This window comes from Anarrhichthys ocellatus, unplaced genomic scaffold, assembly GCF_004355925.1.
Source record: "Anarrhichthys ocellatus isolate YVR2014 unplaced genomic scaffold, GSC_Weel_1.0 scaffold55, whole genome shotgun sequence".
Classification (NCBI taxonomy): Eukaryota; Metazoa; Chordata; class Actinopteri; order Perciformes; family Anarhichadidae; genus Anarrhichthys; species Anarrhichthys ocellatus.
In genome coordinates, this window is record NW_022280085.1 from 1,494,067 (window position 1) to 1,511,980 (window position 17,914).

The 17,914-nt window shown below is 45.0% G+C and overlaps 1 protein-coding gene across 2 annotated transcripts in view; it reads right to left on the reverse strand.

The window, feature by feature from the left end:
* LOC116396282 (microtubule-associated serine/threonine-protein kinase 1-like) overlaps positions 1 to 17,914 on the reverse strand; it is a 49,504-nt gene that overhangs the window by 19,031 nt on the left and 12,559 nt on the right. For both annotated transcript variants that reach the window (XM_031870780.1, XM_031870778.1), the window contains exons 3-4: positions 5,159 to 5,253; positions 247 to 322 (exon numbers count right to left, since the gene is read on the reverse strand). In XM_031870780.1, coding sequence (XP_031726640.1) covers positions 247 to 322; positions 5,159 to 5,253 — 171 coding nt within the window. The remainder of the gene's footprint in view (positions 1 to 246; positions 323 to 5,158; positions 5,254 to 17,914) is intronic.

Sequence of the window (17,914 nt, forward strand, 5' to 3'; positions counted from 1 at the left end):
AGAGCAGCTTGAATAAACACTGTGAATATAATGGTTTGGCCCCGTCATACATGAATCAGCCCGTTACACCGCGAGAACCCGCGAGTGCAGCGGGAGCCGCTCCCCGGGAATGCGCGAGACCTCGCACCGCAACAGATCCCCAACCTCCTCTCTCCTCTGACGCTCACTCGTCCTAACCCTTTCTGTCCCTCTCACACCATTTCGGCTCAAAAACAATTGGACATTGGAATCAACATATGCAGCGACCTTCTGGAGAGGGCGAAGGAGAAGTGCGCCGGGTTGCTGGGAGAGAAGTTTCGCGGGCTGTCCAGGGGGCTGCTTCCTGTTGGGACAACAAGACATGCACACAGGTTGAGACGCAATGGGGGAGAGAATATGCGTGGTAAAAGGAGATGTTACAAAGAGTCAAGTTATTCTGTGACCAGATGACCACAGGAAAGCACCCTTTAAAGCATCTTACCACGCTGTCCTCAGCTTTCCTGTGAAGCGCCTCTGATTCTGTGGCTCAATACGACAGTGTGACTAACATTGGGTCGGCTTTTCGGGGGTAAAAGGGTGTGAAATTGATTTAGATTTTTTTTTCCAAACCATAAAGGCCTATTGTAAGAGCCATTTTGTTGTTTTTGTTTTGTACAACCTCCCACCACATGGGGGCGTAGTGCCGGTGTGAGTCAGGCCACAGGTAATATAATCAGTGGGGTCATTGGACACAGGTTGTTGCTAATAGGTAGAAGCAAACAGTTTTTGACCGTGAAGTTTTAACAAATGCAAATGTTATGATTTATTGGCATTGAGGAGAAAATGGCACTGAAGAGAAAGTGGTGTACTCTGATTATGTGAGGAATAAAATGCCTATATTTGAAACTGGACTTTGTTATTTATGGCACGCGTCAGAACAAGCATTACAGCAACCGTAGTGACTTTTTTATTGGGAAGCAACGGTCACTACAATAAGTCAAAAACTGCTTCATTGAGGACAGCGTGGAAGAGCTCTGCTGGCGTTTGACTACGTTCCGGGACCAGCTGCTGGAGGCTGCTGATCATCTCGTCCTTTGGACTGGAGCTGAAGGAGCGCCGGAGCTGGGCGGTGAGGCCACCGGAGCTGGTTGGAGCTGTTGAAGCGCCAGAGGCAGTTGGTGAAGCGGCGGAGCCAGTTGGACTGGACCGGAGCTGTTGGACCGCCGGAGGCAGTCTGTGAAGCGGCGGAGGTGGAAGAGCGCACCGGAGCTGTTTGAAGCGCACAGGAGCAGGTTGGAGCTGCTGTTGTCTCACGGAGGAAAAAGAACGTAAGAACAACTGTATGCCGTTCAACGCCAAGGTATGTCTATCGCTACCTCCAACAAAGGGATGGCCATCGTTGTAATTGTGTGCACACTTGACTTTGCGCGTAAAATCCAATGCATTGGTGGTAACAGTATAAATGAACTGAGCGCGTATTCACCGAACTGAATGTGCGTAACTGACAATGGAAGAAGATCACGCCGCCGGTTCTGAACTCTTAACTGAGACAGAGCCGCGGGTTGAATCTGGTGATATGGAATACACTGTAAAAAAGCGGACTGTTAAGTTGACAGAAAAAGCTCTTATGGAAAAAAGTGTCAACTTGCAAAAACAAAGAGAGGGGAAATTCCAAAGAGCACACAATCTCAAAGAGATACTTGTTGATTTGATGGGTGATAAAGGTTATGTTATAGAGGTAAAAGGTACATTTGAAAAATATAATGTTCTCTGTGGTGAAGCAAAAGAAATACATGAAACGTTGATGGGGTTGTTACCTGAAGAAGAGGTGGATGAACATGAAATGTGGTATAAACTAAAAATGCTGAGTGTCAATGACTTTATTGCTGATGTAAACAAATGGTTGTTTTGCAATGAAAGTCACCTCAATAGTGAAGGTAGCGATCTTCATAATGGGGGGGATAATGTGAAGCCTCAGGACAGCATTTCAAATGTTGTATCAAATGCTTCCAACAAGGGCTCAGGTCGAAAAAGTAATGTCTCAAAAGGCAGCAAGTCTACATCATCTGCACGGCGTCAAACAGAGGCAGAAAAGGCTGCACTCATGGCACGTGCTGCAGCGCTACAGAAAAGGCATGTCTTGGAGGAACAAGCGGAACAGCTGAGGAGGACAAAGGAGCAACACGAAATGGACACTGAGATAGCAGCAACTACAGCAAAACTAGCAGTATTGAATGCCTCGTGTCATGGCAGTGTTTCAAATGCACATTCGGATGGAATGGAATCCTATTTCAAAAAGGAGCAAAACTCAATCCTCATGCTGAACAATACAACCCACAGCAAAAAGAATCACCTCGGCAGAAATATTCATGGTCTGCCAACCCTAAGGCAACAGTGGAAAAACTAATGGACGCAGACAAATATGAAATTAAAAGTGCGACTATGCAGACAAGCTTCAAGTGGCAAACTTCTGAGCAAAATAAATCACATCAATCAGATATAAATCCTGGTGGTCAACAAGCAACACAATCCCAAGGCAATCCTCAAGTAACTGGAGATCTCTACAGTCTGTTACAAAGACAAAATGAAGTAACAGCACTCCTTATACAGACACAGAACTCTCAGTTTCTACCACGCAGAGAAATACCTATTTTCGACGGAGATCTGCTGAAATTTAGATCATTCATCAGAGCATTTGAACATTGTGTGGAAGCTAAAACAAACAACAGAGGAGATTGTTTGTATTATCTTGAGCAATTCACTAGGGGGCAGCCTAGAGATCTGGTGCGTAGCTGCCAGCACATGACTCCAGAGACAGGCTATGCTATGGCCAAAGACCTTCTTGGAAAACATTGTGGAAATGAAATAAAGGTCACAGCTGCCTACGTGGATAAAATCATTGGATGGCCTGCTGTTAAGGCAGAGGATGCTAAAGGGCTACAGGCATATGCATTGTGTTTACGAGAGTGTTGCAACGCTATGAAGGAATTGCAATATTTAGATGAACTCAATATGCCAGCAAACATGAAAACAATAATGCAGAAACTTCCGTACAAGCTCGGAGAGAAATGGAGAGTGACAGCGTGTGACATCTCTGAAACCGAAGGTCGCAGATCTGGCTTTAAAGACATAATCAAGTTCATCGAGTACCAAGTCAAGATCGTTTCGGATCCAATCTTTGGCGACATTCAAGACACTCAAGGTGGTGTAAATAAAGGAGGCAACAAGGCCAAGTTAGAGCAAAAGGCGCAGTTCAAAAGAAACAGCTTTGCAACCACTGTCTTTATGTCTACTGAACCAGCTGTGAATGCAAGCAAGAAAAGCATTCAGACTCAAACACAAAGTATGTCACCTACAATTTCAAATGTTTCCTGTTTGTATTGTATGCATGGACACGCATTGGAGCATTGTCCACAATTGCAAAAAAGAACACATCGGGAAAAATTGGAATTTCTGAAAGAGAAAAGAGTTTGCTTTGGTTGCCTGCGCATAGGACACATGAGCAAGGATTGCAATAAATGCATATCTTGCAAAGATTGCAACCAAAGTCATCCCAGCATTCTTCACATTGAGAAAAAGGAAAGAAGCAAAGGCGAAGATCAGCCAAAGGAACTGTCGGTGAGTGGCACGGCTGTCTCTACTTGTGGTCATACAGGGGCCGGGGGCAGTAACGGCATCCTTTCAATCTTACCTGTCAATGTTAAGTGTAAAAAGGGAAACAAAATCGTACAAACTTATGCATTTCTGGATCCAGTAAGTACTGACACTTTCTGTTCTGAAAGTCTAATGGAAAGGCTGAGCATCAAAGGAAGAAAGACGAAGATTAATCTACGTACAATGGGACACAGTACCACTGTTCCAAGTTGTATTGTCAAAGGTTTGGAGATCTCTGAATTTGCTGACGAGCAGTTTTTGGAGCATCCTAGTATGTTTACTCGGAAGGAAATGCCCGTGTCGACAAACAATATCATTCCTGAAGAAGAGTTGTCTAAGTGGACTTACCTGAAAGACGTACATATTCCCCCGTATTAACGCTGATGTTGGTTTGTTGATTGGCACAAACGCCTCAAAGTTAATGGAACCGTGGGAAGTGATCAACAGCCGAGGAGAGGGACCATATGCAGTAAGAACTCTACTGGGCTGGGTGATTAATGGACCTCTTCATGGAAACAGTACAAAGCAGTGTAAGAGTAGCTACCCTGCTGTTACTGTTAATCGGATTGGTGTTGACAAATTGGAAGAACTGTTGATAAGACAGTACAATCAAGATTTCAGTGAAAATGTCTCTAATGACAAAGAGGAGATGTCAATATAAGAAAGAAAGTACATGGAAATAATGAAAGGTACAGTACAACTTAAAGATGGCCACTACAATATTAAGTTGCCTTTCAAGACACCCCATGTAAACATGCCAAACAACTTTACTGTTGCTAAACAGCGTGCCAGTTCACTGAAAAGGAGACTTCTGAAGGGTGAATGTTACCACAAAGAATATTCAAACAGCCTTACTGATGATAATCAAAACAGATTTCCAGCAGAAGTAATTGACACGGTCACAAAAAGTTATGTGGATGATCTTTTGAAATGTTTGCCTTCTAAAGAAGATGCGACTATAATGGGCAAGAACCTCACAGCTATCTGCAAATTGGGAGGTTTCAATCTCACCAAGTGGATCAGCAACAGTCGTGAGGTGCTATTGGTAATTCCAGAAGAACATAGATCCAAGACCTTCAAGGAGTTGGATCTTGACAGAGACAAATTGCCAGTTGAACGGGCTCTTGGACTACAATGGTGCATCGAGACGGACACCTTCAAGTTCAAATTTAACATCCGAGAACAACCACACACAAGACATGAGAGGTGTTGGTCGGCGGATTCTGTATTTTGTATCAATCTTCTGAATCTGGCAAGAAAATAAATATTTTTTACTAAATGTCTTTTCGTAATGGGATTATGATAATTTAACCAATTTCCGTTTAATAGACCCTGATAATAGAGTGGAATAAATAGCTGTCCAGCCGAGGCAGGAAAATCCTATTTAATCGGCATAAAATAAACAGGTTATATCCTTGAACTGGTTTTTATTCTTTCTTTAATAGATACTGTGGAATCCAAGTGATGAAAAAAGTTGCCCTGTCCTCATCAATGAATGAAGAAGAAAAGGTCACAGTTGAGGCGCGACCTGTTCCTCCATACGTACCGAGGTGCCCGGGGAGGGGGAGAGGGGAGTGTGGGCGAGGCAGCGTGGGAGAGGTGGTGGTCAGGATCAGACTTTTCCTGTTGCTTGTACGGCAACTGTGAAGGAAAAAGAGAGAGAGAGAGAGAGAGACGCATGTAAACACGGGAGGACACTGCAATCACGGAGTCGAAGTGTGCGTGCAGGAGAGGCGCACGGCGCCTCGTTGCATGGAGCACAACGGCGATAAGACGAATTTAATTTCCTCTGTCATCCATCCCTGTCTGCCTCTGCTCGGCCCAGATAAGAAATTAAGAAATGAGAGGGGGGGGGGGGGAGTGCAGAGTGAGATGAGAGGGAGGCGAAGTTAACAGAGGGAGGGAGAAAAGACAGGATGGATGAGGATGGTTTTTTAAAAATGGCCTCAATTAATTATGTTTTGGACACTTAATAGCAGTCAGTACAACAGTGAGTCACCTCAGATCTGCCTGTGGACTCCACACACATTCATACCGGACACGCTGTTAGTGTGTCCGACTCACACACCATCATGCAGTGAGTGGAGGAAGCTTTTTGTGTGCGCTCCCCTTTTCATTCCCTCAGAACGCAGGTGCAATTTAATGCGAAGGCTTTTCAAAATACGTGCGGCATAATGCGCTTTGGGTTCCAAGATAGTGAGGGGAGGGGAGGGGAGGGGGGGGGGGGCACATCAACGGAAATAAAACAGTTGGGAACAAAAAGGAGAGAACAAACGGAATGCAAACAGCACCACTTCGTCTTCGACTCCCCCCCCCCACCCCCTCTCTCTCTCGTCTCTTTCAGCCGTGGTGACGTGGGTTCACATGTGAGCAGGACGCATTAACCGATACACTCACTCTCTAACACACACACACACACACACACACTCACTCTCTAACACACACACACACACACACACACTCGCACTTTCACTGACACTTGCAGTGTAGAGACAAGAGTTGACTGAGGTGGGGGGGACACAGAGAGCCCGGGACACTGAGAGGCAGAGGATGCACTTCCTTATACAAATACCTTTTCTACTTCGACTGATCCCACAAGACCTTCAAAAGACACAGGAAACTCGCTATGTTACTTTTATTACACAATGAACTATTGCAGAAAAGAAAATGGATGTACACCGTTGGCTTTGTTCATCGTTACTTACTGGATGGCACGAAGCCAATCAGGGGATCTAAGAAATCAAACATTTTCACACAAAGCCACCATCTGCAGTTCAACTTTAGTAACGCTGCACCGCATGTCATGTGACGAGGAACAACAAATCAACCCCCCCCAAAGAGGCCATAATAGCTCATTGACTGTGTGTGCAGTCAGAAGTCCACATGACAGTAAAGTTGGTCTGAAGAAGAACAAGAACAACAACAAAAAGAAAGCTCTTGACACAAACCTGAAAAGCTCTGTACTCTTAACACGGTCTCTAACTCGGCCTCGCCGGTTTCCCCTTCGCTGTCAAGTGGTGCGAGGTGCCGGATCCCAAAGTAAGATCAACACGTGTGCAGCATTAGCCAAGCTTCATCGTGCACTGAGCAAACAAATATGGTGAAATTGGCTGTTGGAGTCATACCAGCAGCCAATTAAGCCGGCCTTTCTCGGTTGCTCCCATCTAACAATATGACAATAAATTCACAAAACAGAGCCAGCGCCACCTGATCTATCGGTTTTCATTATTCTAACCGCACACAGGATGCCCTGATGGACCCCATCTTTAACTGGCCTTATTGATATTGATCGCGTATGCCAATAGGTTGGATTTTAACAGGCAGGTTCCGATAAACTGCTGTTGTGGCATTTCACACTTTTCCAAACTGGATCAATTAAATCCCGGCGTTGTTCTTTAACCTTTTTGTCTGGAGCCGACAATAATCTCACTGTAACACAGTCGCTGCAACAGCTGATCCCAGCGATACCTGTCGCCTCGGTGGGGCAGAAAGACGGAGAGAGAGCCGAACCGAGGGGCAGGACTATTCCTGGTTAATGGATTCTCAAGCGCTGCAGGAAATCAATGGGGGCTGGCTGTAAACGCAGAAACACACCCAGCGCTTGGCCTTGAATTTTCCCTCCTGCAAACGTGTGTGTAGGTACAAACGTGTGTGCGCTAAACTGGCTGCGTATTTGCTCGATACACACGGAGTCCAAATTTTCAGAGCGACACCCGGGGCCAGTTTCCCGCTCGATGGTCATTCAAGATCAGGAGAGGGGAGGGGAAAGGACGCAGCACGCTGGTGTGGAGGTCGAGGGAGGAGATAGGGGGTGTCAGCTCGATCCTGACATAAAACAAGATGAAGGGAAAGTACATTTGTGTGGGGTGAGAGCAAATTCAGTAGAGAGAGGGAGAAATAAAAATGGAAAAACAAAAGATTAGAGATGCAGGTTGAAGGCGCTCTCAGCGGTACTCATCACCCACACAGGCGCAAGGTAAACATGACCCAGTTTTTCCCACCATTACACACACACACACACACACACACATGTATATTCACACTGCACAAACACCATAGAGGGTGTAAACAGAGCACACGGGGGAATATTGTTCAGTGGGAGCAGATGACACAGGGGGAAGGGTAAAGTATGGCTCTGACAAAGCCAGACAAACAGGAGCCTTCAATCTTCGGGCATGTTCACACTCCTCCCTCTGCCTAACAGCGGGGGCCCATTGCTTCAATATTGATCAAACCCAACAACCCATTCATATCAAAACCGCGCAAATAGCCAGGATGTGCAAAGTCAAGCAGAAAGTAGATCTGAGGCATAAGAGCAGGAGGAGGAGGGAAACACAGGAGACGGATAAGTGAGCACTTCAAAGAGAAGAAAGAGAGAGGCGGAGGCGGAGAGGGAGGACAGAAACTGCGGGGTCGGGGAAGACGGGTGTGTTTACCTCTGCAGCGTGAGAGGGTGAACGTATGGGAGGTAGAAATAATGGCGAGCTTAAATCACAGAGATGTTGACGGAAGAGATGAAAGGGATGCAGAAACCAAACAAGCATCGCATGTTCAGCGCTTCATCGTTTTATTGTTCTGTATGCATCTGTGTGGTGGAGTTTTCTAACAGCACGGGAAGAGCGGAGCACTTTATTATGAACGAAAAACCCGAGGAAATTGTAGTTGGCGTCTACGACCCTGGAGGGGACGGGAGAGGCAGGGAGCCGCGGTCACGTGACGGCTTGTTGCTATGCAGCGCGCGGCAGGGAGGCTTCTGATCACAGCCGGCCTCAGAGAAAGGAGAGGAGGAGGAAAATGAATGCTGCTAATTAAAGAAGTCACTCAAGTTCGCAGTGGTAGAGAGAGAGGGAGCGGCAGAAGAAGAGGGCGGACACGCGATTTTGTAACGGTGACACAATAAAGTCAAACAAATCACCAGACATCAGCTAAAGAAACTAGTGTGACACTCAATAACCAAAATAATAGTCTTCCCTAAAATGACCACAAGGAAAATTGTAAAAAAGATTAACATAATGTTGTTAATAATTAACCCACATTAAATAATTTAAAAACTAAAAATGGAAAAAGCTGAGCGCCTTGCTGCTTAAAGGTCAGCCCACCTTAATTGATTTATATATGTCATATAGATTTTGTATATATATAAAATATATTTTAGAGATATATAGATATATACAGGTCTTAACACTAACTTTAAAAAGGGGTTGCCACACTGGCATTTTCACATTATATTTTGAGTAATTAAGATTCTAAGCAGTTAAGTGAGTAAATCCAACAATTGTGTCCGCCATGGTCAGTGAGCAGCAGTAACAGGACAGAAGAGGTGGACATGGTGAGGAGCCTGAGGCCCAACACTGTCCTCACTCTGCTCCATCACATCGCCACCCGACTGCACCGAGCGTTGTGTTAAATGTCAAAACAGCCGCCATGGCCTGAAACACAATAACCAGGGGGAAAAGTCCAACATTCCCCCTCTTTCCTACCCACGTTCCTCGGCTCTTTGGGGTCCCAAACATCCCCGAAAGCACGTCAGGCTGGATGAAAGGCCCCTCTTTTTTTCTGTCTCAGTCTGGGGGATTACACAGCAGCTGACAGCAGCGATATCTATCAAGCACTGCTGCTGTAGAAGCCCGTGTCCTGTTTTCCTGTAAGAGAGGCGCTGAGAGGGAGACCGTGGAGGAGAAGGAGGATCAAACTGAATGAGAGTCTCATCTCTCTAAGAGGAGATGAAAGACGGCCCTTCACTGGAAGCTAATGGGAGATGTAGCACATATACTACCATCAGCTTTGTGTGTGTATCGAACACAGGGCCCCTCCGGGGGAAAAGCTGCAGCACTTAGAAGGAGAGACTCTCTGGTCTGACTCAGGTGTCCCGGCCTCCCGCTGACCTCCTTTTGGTTTTTTTGCACATAATTGGTTAATAAGTGAAGAGTAATGAGTTATTTAGTTACAGAGGAAGAGTGTTTGAGACGATGTGCTGTACGTGTGCGAGGTTGACTCTGAGCTGACCGCCCCGCAGCACAGTGCACCTGAGCCGAAGCACCCGAGGGAAACACACACTCACGCACACACACACACTCACACACACACACACACACAACACAAAATACTGTTATAAAAACTGTTATATCATTCTAACATAATGCCATTTTGCTGCTTAGCTTAAATACTGCTTAACTGTTTCACTTTTAACATCACAAGCAAAAGGTTTTGAGGATGCGTCTGGCGAACGTAACGCTACCGTGGGTAACGTTAGCAGGGGTTGTTGTAACGTAAACTCCCCCAAATCCAATAAAGAGCAGTACCAGTGTTACCAGGCCCGCATTTTCCTGCATAATTGGGCTACTTTTTAAAATTTCACCGTGGGTTGGACTTTTCCATCTGCTGGGTGGGTAGACCTATTTGGCGCCCTTTGCCTAGGAAGCCAGAGTGGTCACCAGTAAGCTAGTTAGCTGGACGTGCTAACATTTGCAGCGTAGCGCAGACAAACACTGTTTTATCACTTCCTTACACCTCTGTTCTTGTGTTTTTGGTTTTGGGAAGGCTAAAATAAAATGAGACACCACCCTATAAACTCTTTGATTAATGAATAGCACTCTTACTGCATGCATGTACCGCACGTGCACCGGCTTCGACAGGCCTGCCGTGCGTAAGGCAAGGCAAGGCAAGTTTATTTGTAGAGCACATTTCAACAACAAGGTAATTCAAAGTGCTTCACATAAAACCATTAAAAGCATCAAAACATAAGGCAAAAGAAAAGGAGATTTAAAAACAATTAAGAACATTCATTGAAACATTAAAAACAGTCATTAAAACATAAAGAAAAGTGTAAGAAATAAAATACAATAGTAAAATGCAGAAATGCAGGAAATTGATCAATATATTAATTGAAGCTGGTTCAATTAAAGGCAGCAGCAAACAGAAAAGTCTTCAATCTTGATTTAAAGGAGCTGAGGGTCTCAGCAGACCTGCAGCTTTCTGGGACTTTGTTCCAGATATGTGGAGCAGAAAAACTGAACGCTGCTTCTCCGTGTTTAGTTCTGACTCTGGGAACAGAAAGTAGACCGGTCCCAGACGACCTAAGGGGTCGGGATGGTTCATAAGGTAGCAGCAGATCAGAGATGTATTTTGGCCCTAAACCATTCAGTGCTTTGTAAACCAACAGCAGGATTTTAAAGTCAATTCTTTGTTTGACAGGAAGCCAGTGCAAAGACCTCAGAACTGGAGTAATGTGATCCACCCTCCTGGTCTTAGTGAGGACTCGAGCTGCAGCGTTCTGAATCAGCTGCAGCTTTCTGACAGGCTTTTTACAGAGACCTGTAAACACACCGTTACAGTAGTCCAGTCTGCTGAAGATAAATGCATGGACAAGTTTTTCCAAATCCTGTTGAGACATAAGTCCTCTAATCCTTGATATATTCTTCAGGTGATAGTAGGCTGATTTTGTAATTGTCTTGATATGGCTGTCCAGGTTGAGGTCTGAATCCATAACTACACCTAGATTTCTGGCTTGGTTTGTGGGTTTTAACATCAGTGATTGAAGCTGAGCGGTGATTTTCAATCGTTCGTCCTTGGTACCAAAAACAATTACTTTTGTTTTATCTTTGTTTAATTGAAGAAAATTCTGGCACATCCAGTTGTTGATTTGTTCAATGCAGTTACCCAGCCCTTTTATGGGATTATGGTCCCCTGGTGACATAGTTATGTAGATTTGTGTGTCGTCTGCATAATTATGATAACACACTTTGTTGTTTTCCATAATCTGAGCTAGTGGAAGCATGTAGATGTTGAACAGAAGAGGCCCCAGTATTGAACCTTGGGGAACACCACATGTCATTTTAGTCAGCTCTGATGTGTAATTAGCTACAGACACAAAGTATTCTCTGTCTTTCAAGTAGGATTCAAACCAGTTAAGTGCTGTGCCAGAAAGTCCCACCCAGATTTTTAGTCTTTCTAGGAGTATGGCATGGTCGACCGTGTCGAATGCAGCACTGAGATCCAGTAATACTAAGACTGAACTTCTGCCATTGTCTGTGTTTAAGTGGATGTCGTTGAAAACCTTAACAAGAGCAGTTTCAGTAGTGCTGTCGAAAGCCTGACTGGAAGACATCAAAGCAGTTATTTACGGCCAAGAAGTTTTTCAATTATTTTACTTAAAAATGGGAGGTTTGATATTGGCCTATAATTTTTCATTGTTGCGGAGTCTAAATTAGCCTTCTTTAGGAGTGGTTTAATAACTGCAGTTTTTAGGGCTTGTGGGAAGACACCTGAGAGAAGGGATGTGTTTACAATTTGTAAAAGATCAGTGGTCATGCAGTTTGAAATATTTTTGAAAAAGTGTGTTGGTAGAATATCCAAGCAGCAGGAGGATGACTTCAGATGTTGTATAATGTCTTCCAGGCTTCTACGGTCGATTGAATGAAATTGTGTCATGACATTTGAATGGATGTTATTCAGAGAAGGGGACAACACATATCCTGTGGTTGGTGTGGAGGCAGTAAAAAAGGAGGCAAATTGATTGCATGCCCAGGTGGATTGGAGCTCAGCAGCTACCGACACTGGAGGGTTTGTTAGCCTGTCGACGGTAGCAAATAAGGCGCGTGTATTGTTATTGTTTTTGGTTATGATGTCAGAGAAGAAGGACTGCCTTGCATTTCTAAGTTCCAAATTATAATTGCGAAGTCTCTCTTTATAGATGTCACAGTGAACCTGGAGATTAGTTTTTCGCCACCTGCGCTCAGCTTTCCGACACTCTCGTTTCTCTATTTTGACCAGCGTAGCATTTCTCCAAGGAGATCTTTGCTTACCCGAGACAACCTTCACTTTAGTGGGTGCAATGGCATCAATAATATTTTTAACTTTAAAATTGAAGCCATCTACAAGCTCATTGACTGAGATGCAAGAGAGGGCTGGTGTGGAGGAGAACTTCTGAATAAATAGTTCACTGGTGTTTTCAGAGATGTAACGCTTTGTCACAACCTTGGTTTGGACATTTGTGTGCAAGGAGATTGCACTCTCAAAGAAAACACAGAAACAATCAGAGAGTGCAACATCAGTCACAGCGACCTTGGAAATGTTTACACCTTTGGTGATGATTAGGTCCAGAGTGTGACCCCTGTTGTGGGTGGGTCCTGTCACATGCTGAGTCGGATCATAGTTATCAAGGACACCACATCGTTCTATAGACCCTCTGTCCTGGGGATTATCAACATGGATATTAAAATCACCAACAATAACAACACAGTCAAAATCAATACAGATTATAGACAGCAGTTCAGTAAACTCATCAAAGAAGGTTGCACAGTATTTAGGCGGTCTGTAAATGTTTAGGAATAAAGCTTGAGTGGAATTCAGAACCACATATTCAAAAGAACTAAAATGACCAAAGGACATCTGCTTGCATTGAAGCGAATCATTAAATAAAATAGCAACTCCACCTCCTTTCTTATGCGCTCTTGTTTCACTCATGAAACTGAAGTTGTGAGGTGTTGATTCAATAAGAACAGCTGCACTGTTATCTTGATTTAACCATGTTTCAGTTAAAAACAAAATGTCCAGTTTGTGCCTAACAATAAAATCATTGATTAAAAATGTTTTTCCTGACAGAGACCTGACATTTAATAAAGCTAAGTTTAATGTGGTTAAAGCTTTCTTTGCCCAATTTATTTGGACAGGCTGACGAGGAATGTATGTTAAGTTTGATAAGTTTGCAGGTTTACTATTGTTTCTTCGCAGCCTCACCTTTCTTTTTCTATGAACTATCAGGACAGGAATTGAGAAGGCTAGCTGCATACAGGGCCCCGACTTTTCATTGGTGTCATTAGCCTTGTATCCTGGACCCAGAAGATATCAATCATAGCATCCAAGATAGTGGATCACATCACTCCAGCTCCGAGTCCTCCGCACCGGCCTGCCCTGCCTTTATCAGGTAGGGTAGGAGGATGGTTGTGGAGCCGAGGTGGAGGTGGGGGAAGGGCAGGGTGCTTTAACTTCGCCGATTGTGTCAAAACTGGCTGAGGACTAGGAGCCAGTTTCGGGGGTGGGGCTGGAGCTGTACATCGAGGAGTGGGGCGAGGAGTGTGTTTGGTTCCAGCAATGACCAGCTCTTTCATGTGGTCAGTGAACTCCAGGTGGGGGGAGGATGGGGAGAGTGTGAGAGAGGAAAGGGACCTGGATGGAGTTTGGGGGGTGGAAGTAGGTGCTGGGGAGGGAGGTAAAGACTCCTCGTCTCGGAAGGGTGGGGAAAGTGGGAGATCGGAGGCGGTCCCTGATGATGAGGTTGGAGACTCCTCCTTTTGGCTGTCGCTAGGCGGGGGCATCCTTCCCGTAAGGTCTCCATGGCGATGCTGTGTAGTTATCTCTTGTTTAGACTCCTCTTGTGTCTTGTCCTTGGCAGTAGGAACAGACGGATGACGCAGGGAAAAAAATAGGTTAGAGGTAAACAGTTTTACCCCTGACTTGTTCAAGCAAACTCCATGTGCCTTAAAAAGATGTCTGCGCTCCCAGAAAAGGTAGAAATTGTTGATAAAATGTACTGAATGGTCAGTACATGCAGTTGACAGCCATTTGTTCAGTGCAAACAGCCTGCTGAATACTTCATCTCCTCCTCTGACTGGTGGAAGAGGGCCACTGATAAACACCTCAGCCTTGACAGAGCTGACTGTGTTTAACAGATCAATAAAGTCTCGCTTCAGAACTTCAGACTGTTGTTTCACAATATCACAGCTTCCTGTATGCACGATGATGTTTTTCACCGTGGGATAGTCAGCCACGATGTCCAGGATTTTGTCTCTCATGTTAGAGACCATATCTTTCGGAAAGCAGAGTATTTTGGTATTCTTGCTGCACAGTGTTCTGACATCTTTTACAGCATAGTCACCAACAATCAGCGTCTCAGGCCCAGTCACTAGCTTTGCCTGTGGCCTTTTAATCTCACATTTACTCTCAGTTCTTACCCTGCTTTGAGGAGATAGCTGCTTATCCAGGTCATCAGATGGAGATTTAGGATCCTGCGACAATGGAGCAAATCTGTTTTGAAGTTGTAGGCTTGGTTGTTGTGGAGGTTTTTTGCAGGTTTTACTTTTCTCAGCAGTCCTCAGCTTTGTCCGTCTGAGTGCAGGGGTTGAGGAGGAGTTCTGCCTGTGTGGTAGTGCAGGCCAGCCAGTCGCATCACAAATCTCAGGGCGCTGGCCTCTGCCTGTTAGTCGTCCTCCCACATCCTGAGGGTATGATTTTCTCTTCGGCTTTGCACCGAGAGAGTTCCAGGGAGGACTACCATTTGAAGATTCATTATCTGCTCTCTCCTCCTGTTTCTTGGTAGGCCTGGTTGTGCTAGTTAGCTGTGTCTTAACTTGCATTTGTCCAGTGTTTTGAGTCCATGGTAAAGTGGTATCATTCCCACACAGTCCATTTACCTCCACGTTTACTTCTAGTCGGTGGATTTTTGGAGTTTGTAGGAGTCGTCCGTGGAGAAGGGAGGCATCTTGCTGCTACTTAGCTTTAGCTTAGCTGCTAGTTAGCATTAGCTAACAACCCAAATAGCTCAACGACTTTCTGGATTTGTCTTCACTCAAACGTTGAAGAGTGATATCTGTGATATATCTGGCAAGATATATGTGATATATCTGGCAAATTGAAGCAAGAAAATGCAAGCAGAGGCAAGAGCAAGCAGCAAAGCGACTGCACTATCTCATCAAGGTCACAGTCGTTAAGGTTATACAAATACAGAAAGAAAGAATAAAAGAAAGCAGGAAAAAACAGAAAGACAGTGAAAGAGTGAGAGCGAGGCAGTCAAAGCCAGTGTGCATGTCTGGCATGCTCACGTAACCTTAGTGAGCTGGTCCCTAATGGAAGAGCAGACACAGATATCACCCCAGGGCCCTGCGCTCTATCTCAGCCTCTCCTCCTTTCACCTCTTGAACACGCTCCCTCCCTTTCTCCACCTCCGTCACGTTCATTATCTTAATCATCTCGTTTCTTCTCTCTTTTCCCTAGCAGGGACTTCCCAGCAACTATGAGGGAAGTGCGTCTTAAACTTCATGTCATTTTAGGCATTTAGCGATTTCTTCTTTGCTTGTTTGTGGCATGAATCAGAGAGGGTGAGGCTTCCTGCGTTACTTCCATCTGTCTGCCCGTGTGTCTGGGCTCAGGTGTGCCGTAGTGAGAGTCTCTGCCGTAATAGAAGCCAATTTAATCCCTGATCAGTGGGGGGGGGGGAATGAAGTCACTCTGAGACACTCAGCACGACATCCATTATTGCCGCCGCCGCTCTCGAATGTCAGCACAAACTCTCAGGCTGTTGACATCATCAGGATTGGAAGTGTCAATTCAAATCGCAGAGGTAAAATAGCGCTGAAATGATTTATTCCAAGAAATGCGATAATGTGAGATTTTATTGATCCCTCATGCAGGAAAAATTCTCTCAGGGCTTCACGGTAAAAATCAAAATGCCAACTATAGCTGCTAGTGATTCGAGGTCTTGCACAAGAAACCTAAAGGTCGGGTAAATCCCCCCCCCCCCCAGATAACCCACAGGATCATCCAACTGCAACATCTCTCGCCATCAGCGAATCAGACTGCAGAGAAAAGCCATCTAAAAGTCTTTGCTCTGTCTGACTCATAATTGGCTCAAGTAATCATTGGATTGACCACGCCCGACGGTGAATCAGTCTACAGGCAGGTCTGCTGGAAATGTCACTGTGATGACTCACCTTTTCAATGACGTGATGTTGTGTTCCCATCAGGGTCACGAAACCATAATAAGGGCCAAATATGTAGCGAATAAATTTCACTCTCGAGGCTCTGACTAAGCCTCATTTCAACAACATCATTGTTGTCATTTTGGTGTTAAAATCGAAAAGCATTAATAATAGTTTCGGGAAACCTGACTGTTAACTGAATCGAATGCCAGGAGATGAGTGTCGTCCCTCACAACAACAACAGAAGACCACAGTATCTGAAAGGAAAGTGGAATCTCTTTCAAACGCATCTTCAAACTCAAGACCAAGAGTCTACAATCACGCAGGTATATCCTTCACCATGTTTGCCACCTTAGTTCAGCATGATTACATTGCTAACATTTACTGGATAGCACAAAACACAAGGTGCAGTGTAGAAGCTGAAGAGTTGTTGAGATACTTCAGTTTGGACCAAAGTGCTGGACTGACTGACATTATCATTCGTAGAGTCACGCTGCTAGTGAGGCTAAAAAGAGATCGCATTAATTTATCTTACAACAGATCAGGTTGGATTAAGTGCTTTAACGTTAAATTGATTTGAACACACAATTCGTAGTCGATTGAAGCGATCAATTCCTTTACGTGTGCTATATTGACCACAGCATCCTCTGCACTCGTATTTTGCCACGCCTTCTTTTTGCTGTTTGAAACGTAGTTTGCAGTAGAAGCAAATGAGAATGAGGAAGTTCTGTTTCTGCTTTTGAAACTATAGAGCACGCTCCCAGAAGCGGAGATTATCCACCCCAGCTGAAATAGCGGCATGTAGTTCTTCCTTGCCTCCAACACTGTCACCTCAAATGATGGCCCTATAGATACAGGGAGAATGACATATTTTGCAGCTGCGAACTCAGCATTCTCGATCAATGTTGCACGCACTGAGCAATTTATTGATTCAATCGACTGCATTTGCCATCAATTGGTCAATGATTGGACGTCCACATAAAAGATGGCGAATGTTCCCTTTCAAATAGCATATCGCATATCATGCAACTTGAAAATATTCTGCAATTTACTCATTGCATCCTTTGCAGGAACTCTATACTAAAAGTTACAGTAACAGTATTCTGTATTATGCTAAAAATCACTAAGACTCTCGACATGCACATTCAGCAGAACAGAGCAGACATCTGAAACCAAGTTTGGCACACGGTGACCTCAGTAGTCACACTGTCAATACGAGCCACTTTGTAACGTATACTGCAACGACACTGTAGACTCACAGAGAGAGAGGGAGAGAGAGAGGGGGGGGGGGTGAATGAACAGGAAGCCAGCGCTACCACACCTCACAGCTCAGAGGAGCCAAATCATCGCTGCTCTCGTTGTACCTTCTAGTGCGTCGAAACATGCTGCTCGCTGGGTATCTGGGCGTAACTCTGTGTAGCCGGAGCGGCGGCGACAGCCGAGCGATGAGGGAAGAGCAGTCAGAAAGCAGCGGGTCTCTGGGAAAATGTCATCGCGGTGTAACGCATACTGCAGCTCCCACAAGCTTTAGATGTGTGCCGATGTCTGGGCAAGACCCGAAGGGGAGGGGGGGGGAGAGAGAGAGAGAGAGAGAGAGAGAGAGAGAG